At 33.5% G+C, this 20,108-nt stretch overlaps 4 protein-coding genes and 1 long non-coding RNA gene across 9 annotated transcripts; 2 read left to right on the top strand and 3 right to left on the bottom strand.

The window, feature by feature from the left end:
• The first annotated feature begins 5,748 nt into the window (after nt 1-5,748).
• LOC130497111 (uncharacterized) lies at nt 5,749-6,746 on the top strand. The gene is made up of 2 exons (XR_008936134.1): nt 5,749-6,235; nt 6,380-6,746. It is a non-coding gene; the product is annotated as an uncharacterized LOC130497111 (long non-coding RNA).
• A 3,304-nt stretch (nt 6,747-10,050) lies between these two features.
• LOC108806533 (F-box/LRR-repeat protein At5g63520) lies at nt 10,051-12,598 on the top strand. Of its 2 annotated transcripts, none has more exons than XM_018578675.2 (10): nt 10,051-10,296; nt 10,434-10,538; nt 10,624-10,716; nt 10,784-10,897; nt 11,054-11,155; nt 11,237-11,276; nt 11,415-11,570; nt 11,652-11,842; nt 11,913-12,034; nt 12,105-12,598. In XM_018578675.2, exons 1-10 carry the CDS (start codon nt 10,099-10,101, stop codon nt 12,496-12,498), a joined length of 1,515 nt encoding a protein of 504 aa, XP_018434177.1. In that variant the 5' UTR covers nt 10,051-10,098; the 3' UTR covers nt 12,499-12,598. The 2 variants fall into 2 exon arrangements, with proteins under 2 accessions (XP_018434177.1, XP_018434178.1); XM_018578676.2 differs by having other exon boundaries at nt 10,052-10,296; nt 11,655-11,842.
• Nucleotides 12,599-13,813: 1,215 nt separating this feature from the next.
• LOC108807822 (egg cell-secreted protein 1.4-like) lies at nt 13,814-14,146 on the bottom strand. The gene has a single exon (XM_018580064.1). The coding sequence runs from the start codon at nt 14,144-14,146 to the stop codon at nt 13,814-13,816; it is 333 nt and encodes a 110-aa protein (XP_018435566.1).
• Nucleotides 14,147-16,504: 2,358 nt separating this feature from the next.
• Nucleotides 16,505-18,546, bottom strand: LOC108811738 (uncharacterized). Of its 4 annotated transcripts, none has more exons than XR_008935343.1 (5): nt 17,859-18,546; nt 17,578-17,727; nt 17,399-17,477; nt 17,229-17,306; nt 16,505-17,124 (listed from the first exon to the last, which is right to left on the bottom strand). XR_008935343.1 is itself a non-coding variant. In XM_056988145.1 (4 exons), exons 1-4 carry the CDS (start codon nt 18,169-18,171, stop codon nt 16,963-16,965), a joined length of 732 nt encoding a protein of 243 aa, XP_056844125.1. In that variant the 5' UTR covers nt 18,172-18,542; the 3' UTR covers nt 16,505-16,962. The 4 variants fall into 4 exon arrangements, 2 of the variants coding, with proteins under 2 accessions (XP_056844125.1, XP_056844126.1); XR_008935342.1 differs by having other exon boundaries at nt 17,399-17,481; XM_056988145.1 differs by lacking the exon at nt 17,578-17,727 and having other exon boundaries at nt 17,399-17,577; nt 17,859-18,542.
• A 1,088-nt stretch (nt 18,547-19,634) lies between these two features.
• Nucleotides 19,635-19,967, bottom strand: LOC108807821 (egg cell-secreted protein 1.4-like). The gene has a single exon (XM_018580063.1). It carries the CDS (start codon nt 19,965-19,967, stop codon nt 19,635-19,637), a length of 333 nt encoding a protein of 110 aa, XP_018435565.1.
• Nucleotides 19,968-20,108: the final 141 nt, after the last annotated feature.

The raw sequence follows: 20,108 nt of genomic DNA on the forward strand, positions 1-20,108 counted from the left end.
ATTTAAATAGAGGTTAATGATTGTCTACCGGAAATAAGTTAGAGAATCCGGCAAAGGCATTTAGGAAAACTGTCTTTTTATTTTATTTTAATTGATTATAGCTAGGACTCGAATCTAAATGACAAAATTCACAACGGTGAACCGTTTACCGCCAACCACAAGCACCAACCATAAGCACCTGATTTATGTTTGTCAAATTGATTTCTTACCTCAACTTATAAGTGCAAATGTTTCCCCTCTCCCAGATAGTGATTGAATAGAATTGGTTTCTTACCTCGACTAAAAAGTTCAGATGATGTTTTCATTTTTTTGCAACAAGAAGATAATAGTCGTGTTATATTGGTTGAAAACGATGAGGAATTAAGTAATTTGTTGAATTTAGGGTAAGCATAAATGAGCCACTTAGGTGAACTTCCGTTACATAAAAGTAAGCGATGGCTGTTTATTGGTTATCTTTGTCAAGGTGAAAATCAAATGTGTCTTCGTTTTGGTCCATGCATTTTATCTTTTTGCTAAGAAAGTCCATGCATTTATACAGTAATAGTTACAAATGCGGCGTATTAGACATTTTGTTTCCGAGACCAAATACAAAATTTTAGAAAGAAATACTCAAAAAGGAGAGTTACATTATACATAACACAATGGGGATGATTGGTTCGACTGTGGCTATGAAAATTTAGCTGTAATAGTTTAGCTGTAGATAAGTTTGTTGTAACTGTAAAGTTGTTGCTGTAGATTTTTCTGCAGAGACTTTTGCTGTAGTTAAATTTGTTGTAGTTGTAAGTTATATGTTGTAGATATTTCAAAACAAAATATGTGATGTATATATAAAATAATTATTTTTATCAACTAAAATAATTTATATTAATGATTTTTATAAATTATCAAAGTTTACTGTTATTTAAAATATGATATATAAAAAATATTTTATGTTATTTAAAATATTTCAAAAGTTTTGAAAACACCTAGAATTAAAGTAAAATATTTATAAATATTTTTATTATGATTATCTAATTTATTTGATATCATAAATAGTTTTTATCATTTTAAAGTTTCTACAGTCTATAAAACAAGGATGTAGGTTTTTTGCCTAAAAATCATAAAAAAAAATTTTGCTTTAGATTTTTTTCTGTAGCTTTAAAAATAAATCTAAAACATGATTGGTAAAAGTTAATAGTAATTTGTTGTAGGCTTTGACTAACAAAAATAAAGCTACAACATGATTGGTAAAGTTTAATGTTTTAAAAATAAATAAAGTTAAAATAGGAAGATAAAGCTGAACCAATCACCCACAGTGTTGTGAACAAACAGGAATCAAACTCAAAAAAGTAAAGTAAACAACATAAATTGACAAAATATCTATTTAAGATTTAAAAAAAAAAAGATTTGTATATTGTTATTTAAATGAATAACTTTACGGTCCTTTAGATCCATATATATAACAACCTCAAAACTCTATTATTTTCTCCTATAAAAATATATATTCACTTAGAGAGAATAATTTTTTAACCGAATATGTATAAAATTTTTAATTTTTAATTACATCCGGTCAATGCTAGATTTTTAATAGTGCACACCAATTTAATACAGTTTCAGATGCAATATAAGGGGTGTTGAAAATGGTTAATTTGAAATATAATGGGGTTAGGAATAACTAGACATAACAATTTATTTTATTTATTTTATAACTGTAGAGATTCGGCGACCTAAGTCAACCGACTAGTCTTACAAGGTCCACGATATTCCATGTATTCTTGCAATTTAACGCTAACCCGAAAAAAATTCCATGTAACCATCCAGATTTATATTAGAGCCGAAACTCCCTCAAAACCATTAGTCCATCATCTTATGCTTACAATTTATTTTTTAACAGTGGCAAGTTATATTTTATACAGTTTAGGGATATCAGTTGCAACCCCAACTTATTACATAAATCTGTCGCGTGTTCCACCAGCATCTATATGTTTACCATCATCTACATGTTTCTCATATTTGTTAACATGCCAGTAACGAGTTTAAAAATGAGTTTGTTTTATTATTGATGCTATCACCTAAATTTTCCCATGCACTGTATCCTGACGTGGCGCCAGGTAAGACTTCACACGTTGGTGCAGGAACTTTGATGCACACTGTGGGAAGTTTTGCACTACCGAGGCTTACACATGGACTTTGCGGACTTGGATTCTTCTCTTTTCTCTACTTTTGAGTATATCTACCTTTCATACGTTTATTTCCCCTTGTTTCTTTCTATATCCAATGATAGTAGAGCACGTGAAACTGAAGTACGTTACAAAACACAACAAACATAAAAGAGAATTTACAGAAAAAACATACTAAAAATAATGCTAGAAATAATTACTGATAATATATGAAAAGCAAAAATAGAATTTTGCAAGTGCTAACATTTTTGGTGTAAAATGGTGAGAAGTCATGTGATGAAATAAATAACTTATAACATAGCTGATATTTTGTTCAAAAAGAAAAGCTGATATAGTAAAAATACGACTGCCTATTTGACCATTCGTTATGTTTTCGGGCACTTAATATGTACTGGAAACTGAAGCTCATCAGCACCGTGATACCAAACGAGGCTCTGAATTTTCTTAGAACATTTCCTATGTACAACTAATTTAACTTGAATTCTTTCTCCAAAAATTTTCAGAATTCTTTTTAGATATTTTGTTGTTGTAACCAGTGACGGATCCAAAACATAAATATCATGGGGGCAAAAACACTATCGAATAGATTTTTGGGGGCAAAATAATTTCTTTTTATGGTAGCATCTTTATTTTGTTAAGGCATATCTTAATAAAAAAAATTATGGTGGCAAATGCACCCTTCTTGAGCAACGTGGATCAGCCACTGGTTGTAACAAAATATTTAACATCTTTTAGATTGTCCATACATATAAGTCGTAAGATAGCTAGATAAATTTTTAGTGGAGAAAGTATACACAAGTCTTTTGCAAAAAAAAAAGAAAACCATACATATATAGACACATAAAAAATCGATGATTTGCATTCTACTCCAGTTTTAGTCAGTTGACGCAAAAATACCCCAATTGGTAATGAGTACAACCGGTATGCTCATATTTTTAATAATCCAGTTTGGTGAAAAATGAGATTTTGTCGCTCTTTTATGGCAGTGATATAAATGATGGATATGGTAAAATTAAATGCTTCCAGCAGAGAAAACGAATCCAAGAGCTGACGCAGAGTCAGCTATAGTAATGACGTAACAGCCGTTTTTGTTGGCTCTTGTTTTTTCCTTCATCCAGATCATTCTTGCGTTGTGCCCACCTCAAACTCAACGATGGAAGTTGTTGGCGTTAATAAACAGTCTTTCAGACGTTTTAGTCAAGAGAGCGTGACAATGATTACCTAATTAAACAGATTATTACCATGAACCAAAGTTAACTGTTGTAATAATAAATAAAATCTCCTTCATCTAAGGCACTTATATTATTTATTTCCAAAATGGTAATGACTTATTTACTACTCCCTCTGTTTCTAAATAAGTATCGTTTTAGAATTGTGCATACGGATTAAGAAATCATTAAATTTTGCATTTTTTCCATACAAAAATATCACTACCCATACATCTTGATGTAGCGGAAGCTTCTAGGGATAGAACTAGATCCGCTTATTCCAAGAATATACGAATCTAGGGTTTGTGAATACTCTTCACAGTGCTTAATTAAAAGCTCTTAGGGGTTGTGAATACTCTTCACAGTGGTTTATCAAAACCTCTTTAGGGTTTGAGAATACTCTTCTCAGTGGTTTATCAAAACCTCTTCTGGAAAACTCCTTTTATTAAATCATCATAAACTGAATACAACCATAGGGTCTAAAAGACTATATATAAGAAAACTATAAAACCCTAAAACATTAAAATAATTATCAAAACCCTTAATTAAATAAATAATATATTTGGAAATATTCCAAATATTTATCTGCATCATTCTCTCCGGGTTGGAGAAGATTCGTCCTCGAATCTTGATCGTAGTCTTCGAATCCAAAACGTTTTCCAAGAAAAACTCTTCCTCGAATCTTCAATAGCATATTTGCACGAATTTTGCACGGATCTGTTTGTAACTTGAATCTTCATAAATCCGTTTTTGCACAAAGTTTGCACATAACAGATAATTAAGATTCTGCACAAAATCGTCATGAATACAATTTCGCCCTATTTTTGCACGAAAATCGTTCTGCAGAGACTTTACACAGATCTCGTCCCGTCCGAGTTTTGCACAAACTTCATCTTTATAGACAGAATCGACAACACAAATATCTTCTTCGATAAAGCTCTCCTCGTTTTCATCATCATCCAACTGCACATCTTGAGCTCGTGCTACTTCTCTTTTCTTTAATGCCTCATCGAATTTATTTAATGCCTTGCAGAAATCTTGTTCTAACTTCTTATTAATCTTGTTGAGATCTTGTTGAAACTTGTTGATATCTTCTTTAAGCTTTTCCAAGATCTCAACTATCTCAACTAGTTGTTGTTGTTGTAGATACATCTGCGATCAAGATAATAGAACCGTTTGGCTCTGATACCAACTGATGTAGCGGAAGCTTCTAGGGATAGAACTAGATCCGTTTATTCCAAGAATATACGAATCTAGGGTTTGTGAATACTCTTCACAGTGCTTAATTAAAAGCTCTTAGGGGTTGTGAATACTCTTCACAGTGGTTTATCAAAACCTCTTTAGGGTTTGAGAATACTCTTCTCAGTGGTTTATCAAAACCTCTTCTGGAAAACTCCTTTTATTAAATCATCATAAACTGAATACAACCATAGGGTCTAAAAGACTATATATAAGAAAACTATAAAACCCTAAAACATTAAAATAATTATCAAAACCCTTAATTAAATAAATAATATATTTGGAAATATTCCAAATATTTATCTGCATCACATCTCAACCAATAGAAAAATAAAATACATAATAAAGTTAATAAATTCTGCATTAAAATACTAAAACGACACTTATTTTGTAACGAAAAATTTCCTGTACAAAAGAAATGGAGGGAGTATCTTTTTTTTCCTGTTATGCGGGGATTCTTTACATATGCAATCACTACAAGAAAAATGCATTTTAATAGCAGACCACAATAGCGCTTTTTCACTTTCTGCTATAGTTGACATATCCGTTAGTTTTAGATAGCGTTTGTATTTTTAGAAACGCTATGATAGAATAGTATATTTAAAAACGCTATGATAGCGTATTTTTAATAGCATATTATTAATAGCGCTATCTTTAACTTTTTAAATCTCTAAACCTTAAACAAAGTTTTAAACCCTAAACAAAATTTTAAACCTTAAATTCTAAACATAACTTCAAAATCTAATTATTTTATATCAAATCTTTAATTTAACCTCAAACATTAAATATAAACTCAAACTATTTATTTTTTCAATAATTAATCTTAAATTCCAATACCCTAAACCTTTAACCCTCAAACCCACTTTAATATATTTTAAACTCTAATAAAATAATACACTGATAAATTTTGATTCAAATTTTAAACTTTTAAACTAATTTCATTTACTATACTCTTTTATTTTAAACATCTTAAATAACTTCATTTACTTCAAACCCTAATCATAGTCCAACCCCTTATATAAAACTGAATAATAACTTATAAAATTTGAATCATAACTTATAAAAATTATGAAAATTTAAATCTATTTTTAGAAACATTAACCCTAAACTATAATTAAATTAGTTATATATAAATGTTTTTGTCGAAATTATATATAAATATTTAACTTATTATTATATTAATGAATAACAATTTTTAATGAATTAATTTTGGCCCTTGATGGATTTCAATCCAAAGGCCAGAAATTAATGTTTTGTTAATATTTGTCTCTTTTTCTCATTGGTCAATCTCTCAAACACAAAGATAGCTATCTTAACCATCGATTAATTTTGATCCTATAGCTAGCAATCACAGATCTCACATCTCTTTCTCTTCTTCTTTCACGATATCTCTCTCTCTTTTTTCTTGGTTTCAGATCTAAAACTAATCTCTTCTAATTCTTCTTTAATCCTTTGAATCTCTATCTTCTTCAATCATCACCACAAATACACGACTTCCCCACCGTCCCAGCATCACAACCACCACCACATGGCCTCCATTTGTTCTCTGTCCCAACACCACCACCACCACCACACATGACCTCCGTTCGTTCGCCGTCCCAGCATCACCACCACCACCACACCTCCATGGTTCGAACTCTCTCTCTCTCCTCTCTCTCTATATATATATATATATATATATATATATATATATATATATGTATGTATGTATCTCTGCCTCTCTCTCTATCTCTTTCTCTCTGTTTTTGAACTGGTATTCCTGATTTGGTTTAGGAATAGAGGAGACAAGGCGAAGAAGCTATTGTGTGGAGATGTCAGAGGAAGCTCGTGGTGGAGGAGGTGGAGGTGGATCCGGGAAAGAAGAAGAGAGACAGAGACGCGAGGAGGAGGCGAAGAAGAATGGAGGAGGAAGACGACGGGATGTACAGGGCGGCGAGATGGTGGAGCGGCGGCTACATAGGTTTAGTTAGTTATCAATTAGGTTTAAACTTGGTTTAGGTTTAAGCATGGTTTAAGTTATTGGTTTATTTGGTTTAGTCTTTTTTCATTTAATTAGATTTTTTATATTTTTGTAAACCAATTTAATTATAAATTATTTTATATAATAAAAATTAAATATATAAACGAGTTTAAATTTTAATTATGTTTTTAATTTTTTTTTTTTAGTTTTTTATGATAGAAATAATAACGAAAATTATACGCTATTAAAGAATATTTGATTGCAGATACAAAAGCGCTATCCTAGCAGGAGAAAAGATAGCAGTGCTAAAAACCGTTATCTAAAGTGCTTGACCTATTATTACGGGCGATGATACATCGTTTCTTAAACCGCTATCGTATCGATAGATAGCGTTTTTCGTCCGCTAGTAAAAGCCATTTTTCTTGTAGTGAGTAGTCGTTTTTTATTTGGCATTCTTTAGTAGAAATAGGTGAAAATGTACAATTACATGGTAATTGTGATGCAATGATGACACTCATGTTATAGAAAAGAATATCACGTAACAAACATTGAACATAATCTCATTTAGATCATAGGTTTTATACATATAGTATTCTTTGATATGACCTATCTTACAAATGTTTCATGGCCTTAGTAGCTCTTTCACGTATTACATGGTACTGGTACGATACCATCGATCTAAAACACAATTTTTAACCATATGCTAAAGCGTGTATATATATATATATAATGTTTGAGAGTGTGCAGCATAAATACAAAATTTTACTCCCGTAATTTTTACACGGCTGCATAACATAAGTCACCGGATTTGAAGTTGGATAAATACAATGAACCATCATCCAACATGCACACTAACGAGGCTGGTCGCCTTTCGTAACGCCTTTTAGAGAAAAAAACCAATAGACATCCTAACAAAACCAAATATCACTTTAATGAAACAAATGTTGAAATTGAAAACAAGATTCTTCGTTAAAAGAACTTAAAAAGATATAATGAACAGAACCAAAGATGGTTACAAAAAAAAAATGAACAGAACCAAAGATACTTTGTGTCTGCATCCAAAAACAAGTACATTGTGAGACATATTAAAGATAAGATTTGTTATCTCAATGTTCCTGTGTTTTCTTTCTTCTTTTATTTTGTTTTGTCAATGATATCTGAATAAGTTTCCATTAGCTATTCCGTTTAGCAAACTCTCAACTCAAAGTTGAAAGTTTGTAAACTTGTTCCACTGCACATTGATAAGCAAAAAACAAAGTAAAGGGGGTATTTAGACTGATCTGTATGTTAAAAAAATTCATCATATACAATGGCGCGACTAAAACTGTATCCACAAATCATCATAAGGTTTAGAAAAAAAGCAAATCACTATATTTTATTTGTGATCGCATATAATTTTTTGAAAATTAAATAAGCTTACAAATCATATAATCAAAGGATGCAATAGGAACAAATTATGATACTGGGCCTGATGTCAGAGAAAAATTTTCATAACAAAATCAAAATAATTTATTTTCATGGTGGCATCTTTAGTTTGTTAAGGCAAATCTTAATAAATTTTTTTTATGGTGGCAAATGCACCCTTCTTGAGCAACGTGGATCCACCACTGGTTGTAACAAAATATATAACATCTTTTAGATTGTCCATACATATAAGTCGTAAGATAGCTAGATAAATTTATAGTGGAGAAAGTATACACAAGTCTTTTGCAAAAAAAGAAAAGTATACACAAGCCATTATATATAGACACATAAAAAAAATCGATGATGTGCATTCTACCCCAGTTTTAGTCAGTTGACGCAAAAATACCCCAATTGGTAATGAGTACAACCGGTATGCTCATATTTTTAATAATCCAGTTTGGTGAAAAATGAGATTTTGTCGCTCTTTTGTGGCAGTGATATAAATGATGGATATGGTAAAATTAAATGCTTTCAGCAGAGAAAACGAATCCAAGAGCTGACGCAGAGTCAGCTATAGTAATGACGTAACAGCCGTTTTTGTTGGCACTTGTTTTTCCTTCATCCACATCATTCTTGCGTTGTGCCCACCTCAAACTCAACGGTGGAAGTTGTTGGCGTTAATAAACAGTCTTACAGAAGTTTTTAGTCAAAAGAGCGTCCAATGATTACCTAATTAAATAGATTAGTATTACCATGGCCTGAACCAAAGTTAACTGTGGTAATAATAAATAAAACCTCCTTCATCTAACGCACTAATTAGATTATTTATTTCCAAAGTGGTAATGGCTTATTTACTAATCTTCTTCCTTTTTTCTTCTGTTATGCGGGGATTCTTTACATATGTAAGTTTTTTATTTGGCATTCTTTAGTAGAAATAGGTGAAAGTGTACAGTTAGATGGTAATTGTGATGCAATGACACTCACGTTATAGAAAAGAATATCACGTAACAAAACATTGAACATAATGTCATTCAGAATTTTAGATCATAGCTTTTTATAGATATACTATTCTCCTCGTGCATGAGTCTGATATAATCTTCTTTGATATGACCTCTTACAAATGTTTCATGGCCTTTGTAGCTTTTTCATGTATTACATGGACTAGTACGATACCATCGATCTAAAACACAATTTTTAACCATACGCTAAAGTGTATATATATAAATGTTTGAGAGTGTGCAGCATAAATATATAAATGTTTGAGAGTGTGCAGCATAAATACAAAATTTTACTCGTAACTTTACACGGCTGCATAACATAAGTCACCGGATTTGAAGTTGGATAAATACGTACAATGAACCATCATCCAACATGCACACTCACGAGGCTGGTCGCCTTTCGTAACGCCTTTTAGAGAAAAAACCAATAGACATCCTAACAAAACCCAATATCACTTTAATGAAACAAATGTTGAAATTGAAAACAAGATTCTTCGTTAAAAGAACTTAAAAAGATATAATGAACAGAACCAAAGATACTTTGTGTCTGCATCCAAAAACAAGTACATTGTGAGACATTTTAAAGATAAGATTTCTTATCTCAATGTTTATGTGTTTTCTTTCTTCTTTTATTTTGTTTTGTCAGTGATATCTGAATAAGTTTCCATTAGCTATTCAGTTTAGAAACTCTAAATTAAAAATTGAAAGTATGTAAACTTGTTCCACTGCACATTGATAAGCAAAAAAAACAAAGTAAAGGGGATATTTAGATTGATCTGTATGTTAAAAAAGTATTTCATCATATATAATGGCGCGACTAAATTATATCCACAAATCATCATAAGGTTTAGAAAAAAGCAAATCACTATACTTTATTTGTGATCGCATATAATTTTCTGAAAATTATATAAGCTTCTTACAAATCATATATCAAATATAGAAACAAATGTAATGAACAAATTATAATACTGGGCCTGATGTCAAAGAAAAACTACTGGGCTTAATTTTCGAAAAGCCCAATATAATTTATAAAAAAAAGCCCAATATAATTTATAAAAGAAAAAGCCCAAATACATTCGCCGGATAATTTATTAATCATCTCACGGCGGAAGAAGAAGAAGAAGAAGAAGATGGAGAAATCGAAGAAGACAGATACGTCGTTCATCGCCTCCATGAACGACGATCTTCTACATAACATTCTCCGAAGATTACCCGCGAAACCGTTCGCCTTCGCTTCCTGCGTAAACCGATCATGGAACATCGTCTGTAATCACATCCTCTCTCGCCCCAAAATGGTCTCCGCTTTCTCTAGAAACTCCGATCAACTCGTAAGCTGAGAAACCCTAATTTCAATTGTCAAGCCTTTAATTTTGAAATTGTGATTTGACAATTTGTCACATGTAATAAAAGAGGAATCTTTAGTGTAATTGATGTTCGTTTTTCTTTTTTTGTTTTTTGATGTCAGAAAGCTGTAGAAGAAGCAGTTGATAAAGCTTTGTCTGAACCAATTCGACCAGATTTCGTTATTGCAAACATTACATGTGGGAACATGGAAGTAACTTTGAGGCTGGTAATGCTTCTTCATTTCTTGTTTTCCTGTTTTTTTTTTTTTATCTCTGTGTACATTGATTCTAATGCTCGTGCTGTCTATGTAGATAACTAAAAGAGTGGGATCAAGGGTTCCTCTTATTGTATCCATAGTTGAAGGAGTGTTGGGAAAAGAAGCCTGTAACGACAACGCTGGAGAGGTTTTGATTGTTTTCATTTCCTCAAGAATGATTTTTGTTTTTTCTAAGCTTATAGTCATTGGTACAGGTCAAACAGAATGATCAGGGCATGTACTTTTGTCCAACTTATGCTATACTGTTGACCATTGGCTACTTTCCAGGAATTCAAGTCGACGTTATTCCTGTAATTCAAGCGAAAGAGGTGTATATATATCTAACAACCTTTTTGTGTCCTCAAAATGGATTTGCTTCGTTTTCTTACAAGAGGGAAAGGAAGAAAGAAACATATAGTTTAGTGGACTATCCATATGTATCATAATGCTTTTCTTTTTTCTAAACAGAGTTGGTATTGTTGCAGGAATCTGAAGCGACAGTTGGAGACAAATTTGTGATGGATATCAGGAATTTCGTGTCTGCGGTTTCAGATCATGCCACACCAGCCTGTCTTATGCTCTTCGGGGTGAGAACTATACTTTTGGCTCCCACTTGTATTCAATGCCTATGCTAATGTGTGTTTGTGTCTTCATGCTGTATTTTTTAGGAGGATACTCACGCCACAGAACCTATCATTCGAAAATTGGGTATGAGTACTGCCTTATGGTTACTTTTTTTTTTTCCGAACTCTGGAGCAAGAAGAAGATGATCATTTAGTGACTTACTGACACATCATTTTTTTTTTTTTGCTGTTATTGTAATGTAATAAGTTGTTTGCGTTGCAGACTATGCCATGCCCGCAGAAACCATTATTGTGGGTGATCAAAAGGGCCAGTTTTTACATAAACGTGCTGATGAATTAAGAACTGTTCAGTTGCATAAAGATGAGAGCAGGGTTCTTGCAGGCTTAATCTTCGCAAGAGATAGACACAGACCCATTCGTAAGTCTCTGGTCTTAACATCTTTTACCAACATTAAGAGACATTTGTTGTGCTTTTCTCAAACTGTTGACCTAAATGAAGCAGAGGCTGGAAGAGTTCAGTTTAGCACTGCAATATCAAGAGGAATGTCATCGGTTGATTTGAGGTACAAGGTGGCTAATGCCGTTAACAGTCTCCCTAGATGGCCTGCCACACTTATGACTGCAAAAAGAATTGGAGAAGCAGAGGTTCTTAATGGAGAACAGATTCTAGATGACATAGAGGAGAGTTTGGTACGCATCTGAAAACCATTCTTTAATCTTATTCTCAAGACTTGGTAGCTTAAAGTGATGTGTAATCTAGTTAGGAAACCCTCTCTGGGAGGCTGGTCCATACATTGGAGTGATAAAAAGAAGAAAATACTCTGTTGGTTTGGAGGAGAAGCCAAAGATCATTGCCTCACTTGTGTTTCATCAAGTGACTGGGTAAAGATTCATAAGTTTCATTACTTTCTTTTGAGTCCCGTTTTATGTATTTATTTTTGGTTTTATTCAGAGCCGATGAACAGTATCTTACAGTCAAAGGCGGTGGAATTAAAACGGGTGACCATTTCCAAGTTTACATCCCTGATGTCAAAGTTGCTGAAGCATCACTAAGTGATGTTTCTACTCAGCTTAGAAACATTATGTCCAAACCGAATAAACGGGAAGTTGTTGGAGGTTTTGTATTTGCTGGTAGTGGACGTGGTGACTCTTTCTTTGGTCGTCCAAACGCAGACAGCTCGCCGTTCTTGGAGAACTTCCCGGAGTTGCGTTTTGGTGGTGTATTCTGCGACGGTGAGATTGGAAGAGGCTTGTTAGTGGGGGAGGAAGAAAGTAGCAGTCAGGGACAGGGATGTCTTCATGTTGTTAGTTCTGTTTATCTTATTGTCTCGTATGCATGTTCTTAAACCGAACATGTATGTTTTCTTTATGTTTTTTAAAGAAGATTAAAGACTCTAATTTGAAGCAAAACTTTTATTTAAAGTTATATAGGTAAATATTAAAGCATATTGTCAATCATAGTATAGTAGTACATTTGACAAATCATTTTACTTTTGTCAATTATCTTGCATCGTTGGTGGTGGTGGAGTCACATAACAAAGTGGAGGATGATTAATTGTTTCCATTGACACCTCTCTCGCATCATCCATCGGTGGTGATGATGGAGGAGTCACATAACAAGGTGGGGGATGATTAATTGTTCCCATGGACATCTCTCTCGCATCATCTCTCAACTCATCAGAAAGTTTGAAAACAGTGATGATTTATACATGTTTTCTTGAAAATGTATTGATGACCGAGGCTGAGGTTCTTTTCTACATTGAATAAAGATTATTAATGTTTTAGAGAATTGCTAACTTTTTTGAACAAATATAATTAATGTTCGAGTGAATTGCTAATTTGCCAATTTTTATTTAAATACACTTATCAATTCATTCACATTAATTATGGACTTATTGTGTCCTTTTATTGCCTTCTCTACAAAAGAGGACAATAAAAAATATTCTCATTGATACACTTATTACATTAATTTTTGATAATTTATATTTACTATAAAAGTATTCTTATTAATAAAAATAATTTATGACTAAACCTTTGGTTTAGACTATAAATTTAATTTTGTTCAGACTTATACAATAGAAACTTCCATTTTAATGTAGTTTCAAATTAGACTTTATTTCAGAAATTGATAATATTAATGTTAAGAAACCAAGAATTGTACGGATTCACGTCGCAGTATGAAACGTAAGCCTCACTTGAAACTTGTTTACGATGTTCGTTGACGAAATATCTTTTGATAACATTCACTTGTGTTCTAACTGGGAGAAAGACAAATATGAGCTTATTTTCAACCGGCGTACGTGCCTGCGTCTAATGTGGCGCCGCTTCACCTTTTAAGTTGACTTACCTTCTGTTAGTCTTAGTGATCATGAAAGCCTCTATATTCCAGACCGAGACTCTGTCTAACATATTTTTCTTAGATCACATTCTTCAATTTTAATCCGTCTCGATTCCTATCTTTGTTATATATGTGTCTCACAAGCATAAGTTAAAACTTATGATTGATAATTTCTAAGAGATTTGAAATTATTGAGAATATTCATAATCAAAAGATAGGTATAATTAAGCTCGTATTTCGCCAACAAAAATAATTAAACATAAAAACTTCTTATGGCTAGAGAATACTCTACAAATCTAGGGTTTCAACTGTGAGCCGAGAAGTTACAGAATGCCAGCACAATTTTCCTTGAGAAGAGGTGGAAAGAATGGATTCAGTGGAAACATGTGAGGCCAACAATTTGCGTCTAAGGTTGAGAATGCCTTGCAACAGGTTGCTTCTACATTTTCAAAATTTCCTGAGAAAATTGATTTAGAGATTTCAAGTACACATCCTTCGACACTGAAGAGAGACGACCAACATTTTATCAGATCAACAGGTGAACCAGGGGCAAAAAATCCAGGAATCGTCAGTGGCTTCTGGAGTTGGGCTTCACCTTGAGTGACAGCACAAAGGATTGTGGTTAAGATTACTGAGACAATAAATATTCTACCCATCTTTCTTACTAATTAGATATCTTTTTTTTTTGGACTTTAGATGTTTTGATGATTTTGAATATAGGATGAAGCCTAGGATTTATAGACCAGGAAGTAAGAATTTGTCTAATAAGTAGAATAGTAACAGAAAATAATAAATTTTTGTTCAAAATGTAACTCACGATCCAGGTTCAAATGTATTGAATAATCCCACATTAAATTGAGAGGAAAACTGTAAAGTAAGTGTGTTCTTGTCGAAGTCTTGAAACGGGAGATGTGAAAGTTATGAAAGTATTTGACCCACTTACATTCTATAACTTCAAATTTGGTTTCTTTATAATACCAACTTGAAAAACCTTATTCCGGTATATTGATTTTAGTGTCAACATTTAATTAAGAAATTACGAAAACAATAGTCTCTCGCATTGAGTCTTAGCTCGATTCAGTTTATAAATAAATAATAAATTAATATGAAATATATTCAAAAATCACATTTTGTGAATTTCATTTCAATTTTAGCCAAAAATGGGAATCGAGTTGGTTAGCGACAATCTCTCTCCTCAATAAACACACGACTTATGCCCCAAGAAAGTTACTAATATCTTTTAATGTGATCAGTCACTAAAAACGCCAGCAGTTCTTACTTCCTGGTCTATAAATCCTAGGCTTCATCCTATATGACATCGACACATGCCTATTCAAAAACATTTGAGACTTTGAGTACCTTGAGCTTGCAATATTAAAAACAACCTCTTGGATTCATGTAATCAAAATCATTTCATGAATATGTCTGTATAACTGCATGCATTAGGCCGTGACAAGAGGGATTATGTAAGGATAATTACAGTAGATATACTCATCAACATTTAAATGACATGTACATCTACCAGAACATAGTTTACCTGGTGATTGATGTGTTCGTTTACATTTTTATCTACGGATCGAAATCCAATTTAAAGAGACCAACACAACACTTTCTTGAATTAGTATTAAGAATATAGCTCTTATATTTATATAGTCATTCCACGTTTTAGTGGCCAAGAGGAAAATAGAGTTACTAATTTAGCACAATCTCAATAGTTTCTACGAAAACAATTATTTTTGCTTGATTTGACATTCATAATTAATTATGACTAAATCTTTAGTTTGGTCTATAAATTTAAATTCTTTCAGATTATATAGTATAGATTTTTCTTAGATCACATTCTTCAATTTTAATCCGTCTCAATCTTTGTTTATATGTGTTGCTATCACCAAAATCACAATCATAAGTTAAAACTTATGAATGATAATTATTACAGAGATTTGAAATTACTGAGGATATCCATGGTCAAAAAATAATTAAACATAAAACCTTCTCATAGCTAGAGAATACTCTAAAAATCTAGGGTTTTAACTATGTGTTTTCTCCCGTTAGGAATACCAGCACAATTTTCCTTGAGAAATGGTGGAAAGAATGGATTCAGTGGAAACATGTGAAGCCAACAATTTGCGTCTAAGGTTGAGAATGCCTTGCAACAGGCTGCTTCAACATTTTCAAATTCTCCTGAGAAAATTGATTTGGAGATTTCAAGTACACATCCTTCGACACTGAAGAGAGACGACCAACATTTTATCAGATCAACATGTGACCCAGGAGAAAAAAATCCAGGAATCGTCAGTTGCTTATGGAGTTGAGCTTCTCCTCGAGTGACGAAGATAGTAGCACAAAAGATTGTGGCTAAGACCACAGAGACAATAAAATTTCTTCCCATCTTTCTTACTACTCAGATATCTCTTCTTTGGTTTGAACTTTAGATGTTTAGATGGTTTTTCGATATTGGAAGAAACCTAGAATTTAGATCAGGAAGTAAGAATTTGTTTAATAAGTAGAAGAGTAACATATAAATCATAAATTTGGTTTCAAAATGTAACTCACGATCGAGGTTCAATGTATTAAATGTTTCCCACATTAAAGTCCTGTTCGTTTGGTTGCTGCCGGTTTTAGCGTCAGCGTCGGCGTCGGCGTCGGCGTCAATAGCTGCGTCAAACTCGTTTATCCGATGTTCGTTTGGTTGCCGCTGACGCTGACGCTGACGCCGACGCCGACGCTGATTGTTGTTCGTTTTAAAGACGCATGAAATTGACGCAGCCGCAAAACGCCGACGCATGACGCTGTTTTAGGTTGTTCGTTTGGTTGACGCTGCGACTATTTTTATTTATTCATATTTTATTTTTAAAAATTTGTAAAATTGTATTTTAAATAAATAAAATGTAGTTTAAATATATTTACATCCATAAGAATATTATGTTTAATTGGTAATAAATTTTTGGTCAAATATAAAAATATTTGATGTCATAAATCATAAGCTAGATAAAAATAAAAATAATACATCAAACTACTTATAATCATAATCAATCATACTAAAAAAATTATACTAAAGTAATATGATAAAATCATACATTTAATTTTTGAAATTATCACTTCAAACAAATAAGACAAATATGTTTTAAAGATAATGATTTTGAATTCTGGTTCTTTCATGATCGTCAAGAGAAAGATAATGGTAATTGATCAAGTAATAGTGCTGAGAGAAGCTTTTGCCATATCCAAATGGTCGAATTATGAAGAGAGGATTATAGGTTGAATTGGGTTAAATCTGGTTGATATAATGAAGCAAAAACCCATTGTAGATGGGACTCCACCAGTTTTTATCTGCAATGTAGAATCATAGTATTCAGTTGTGTAATTGGGTGCTTGCTTCTGATGAATTTGTATTAGTTATAATTTGGTAACATTGCTGCTTCTGGTTTGTGTAAAGACGTTAGAATCAAAACAGCTTAGCCTTTGCTGCGAGTCAAACGATCTCAACAGGTCTCTTGTTTACTGTAATACGTGTTGTTCTCCACTCTTGTGTGAGATATGAATGAGAGAAGCTTGAGTGAGAGAAGCTTGACAGAGCTTGAGTGAGAAAAGCTTGACAGAGCTTGAGTGAGAGAAGCTTGGGAGAGCTTGAGACCTGCAAATACCAAACAAGAGAAACCCATCAGTAAAGCATCAACATCAGACACAAACCCATCTCAAAGACACATACTTTTGAAAATATGGTAGTAAGTATCTTACAGTTTCTCGGGCCATGGTACACTTAAACTGTTGCAGTTCGAGTCTCAGTCTTCTCACCTCTAGTTCAAGATTCTGATTCTGAGCATATTTAAAGAACACAGAACACAAACACCTCAGCACTTTTACATTCTGAAACACCAAATATACTTTACTGAAAACGTTCTTTTTACCTCTTGTTCAGTAATACTTCCCCCAGATAGGCTTTCACCGGTCAGAAGACTACTAACCATGGATGTGGAAGAGTGGGAGCTTCCTCCATTGGTGAAGTATAATGAGATGAAGAAGAAAAACAGTGAGATGACAGCTACTCTTTCTACTAACAACCACAAGTATAATGGGAAGAGTCCACCTTAGCAATTATCATGTATTAGAAACTCTTATCAGCCATGAACCAGGACGAAAAGCTTAGACAGTTTCAAATTCAGAAACATCACAAGTAAAGACACACAGCTACAAGGTAAGACCAGAAGCTCAGACCACTATTTTGAACAAAGGGTTCCTGTAAAAACAGATAGAAATATATACTCTTAAACTGGTTTCTCCAAGAAGTTACTATAGCTGCAGTTGATATGATAGCTTCCATAGTTATAAAACAGAAAGAGACTTAAGAAAGTTTCTAAGAGATGTAACCTGAGAGATGGAGAGAAGGTCGAGAGTTTGAGAGAGGTGGAGAAGAGAGAGAGGATGACATAGCTCGAGCTGCGGCAAAGAAGAGAGAGAGCTCTGAAGACCTGTGGAAGATGATAACAAGAGGAAAGAGAAGAGTCATGAAAAGGTATGGAGAAGAGAGAGCTTGAGATGAGATGAGCTGGGAGATGGGTAGATCGAGAGATCTCTGTCGAGGTGAGATAGCTCGTGGTCTGTGTCGAAAAAGAGAAAGCTCGAGCCAGAGATGAGAGAGCTCGTGGTCTGCGTCGGAGAAGAGAGAGGTCGAGCCGGACATGGGAGAGCTCGTGGTCTGTGTTGGCGAAGAGAGTGCTCGAGCCGGAGATGATAGAGCGGTCTGTGTCGGAGATGGAGACAATGAGAGAGAGAGAGCTGCGTTTGAGATCGAGAGATCGAGAGAGAGCTGGAGAAGAGAAGCTGAGGCGTCTATCGGAGAAGAGAAGCGTCTGCGTCAATAGGTTTAGGTATTTTGGTAATTAGCAAATTAAATTAAGGGTGGATTGGTAAATAGGTAAAGTAGACGCATAAAAAAAGACGCGACCGCTAGTTTTTTCGGCGTCTTGACGCTGGACGCTGCGTCTAGACGCAGACGCAGACGCCGGTACCTGCGTCGATGAAACGAACAAACTTTGTGCGAAAATTATTGCCGCAGACGCAGACGCCAGAGCTGCGGCAACCAAACGAACAGCACTTAAGTTGAGTTGAAAACTGTAAACCAAGTGTGTTTTTGTTGAAGTTTTGAAAGGGGAGATGTGAAAGTTATGAAAGTATTTGACCCACTTACATTTTATAACTTCAAATTTGGTTCCTTTATGATACCAACTTGAAAACCTTATTCGAGTATATTGTTTTTAGTCTCAACATTCAATTAAGCAATTACGAAAACAATGGTCTCTCGCACCCAGTCTTAGCTCGACCCAGTTTTTAAAGAAATATACTAATATGAAATATATTCAGTAAAATCACATTTTGGCCAAGAAAATGGGAATCGAGTTGATCAGCGACAATAACTTTCTCCTCAAGAAACACACGACTTATACCCCAAGAAAGTTACTAATATAATTTAATGTGATCAGTCACTAAAAACGCCAACAGTGCTGGCTTGGTCTTTATGACATTGACGCATCCCTATTCTCTAACGGAAGGTCTAAAACATTTGGGTACTTTGAGCTTGCAGTATTCAACGCAACCTCTTGGATTCATTTTACAAATCATTTCATTATATGCCTAAAAAGATACAACCAAAGATCACATGAGTCTGTCTGCAGTATGACTGCATGCATTTGATTACAACATTTAGGCCGTGACAAGAGGGATTATGTAAGAAGAATTACACTAGTCTAATTTTATACTCATCAACATTTATATGACATGTTTACATGTACCAGAACATAGTTACCTGGTGATTGATGTGTTAGTATACATTTTTATCTACGAAATCCAATTTAAAGAGACCAACACAATACTTTCTAGCTATTTCTTTGCTTCTTTATGCATCAAACTTTCTCAAATTATGTGATCTAACAAATCACATCTTGTGCCTTGTTTTCTAATATGAATGCCCATTTTAAAAAAAAAAACACTTTCTTTGAATTAGTATTAAGAGCATAGCTCTTATGGATTTACTAATTTAGCACAATCTCAATGGATTCTACGAAAACGATTATTTTATTTGATTTGACATTACATAAGACTTGGAACATGAATATAAAGTTTTCTAAAGCTAAACGATGGTCCACTTCACTGTGGAACAATGTGTGCACAATTGTCTTTGATAAGAGGTGGAAAGAAAGGGTTCAAAGGAAACATATGAGGCCAACAGTTAGCATCAATGGTCGAAAATGCTTTACAACACGCGACTCCAACATTTCCAAATTTCCCAGAGAATACTGATTTGTAGAGCTCGAGTACGCATCCATTGACGTTAAAGAGAGATGACCAACATTTCTCTATGTCCATAGGAGACTGTGGTGGTTGTTCATGAGCTACTACTACTAGTGGAGTCATCAAACCTGAAACACTTAAGACAACAACTAGTACTAAGGAAGCAATAGCTCTTGATTTGCTTTCCATTTTTCCCTATTTTTTTTTTCTTGCTTCTTTTCAGTTTAGTGGTTGTGTGTTATGGCTATTTGAAGAATCTTACTATTTATAGAATAAGAAATGGGTTATTAACGTACGTAATTAATTAGACACCATAGGCAACGGAAGAGA

Source organism: Raphanus sativus, chromosome 6, assembly GCF_000801105.2.
Source record: "Raphanus sativus cultivar WK10039 chromosome 6, ASM80110v3, whole genome shotgun sequence".
Lineage (NCBI taxonomy): Eukaryota > Viridiplantae > Streptophyta > Magnoliopsida > Brassicales > Brassicaceae > Raphanus > Raphanus sativus.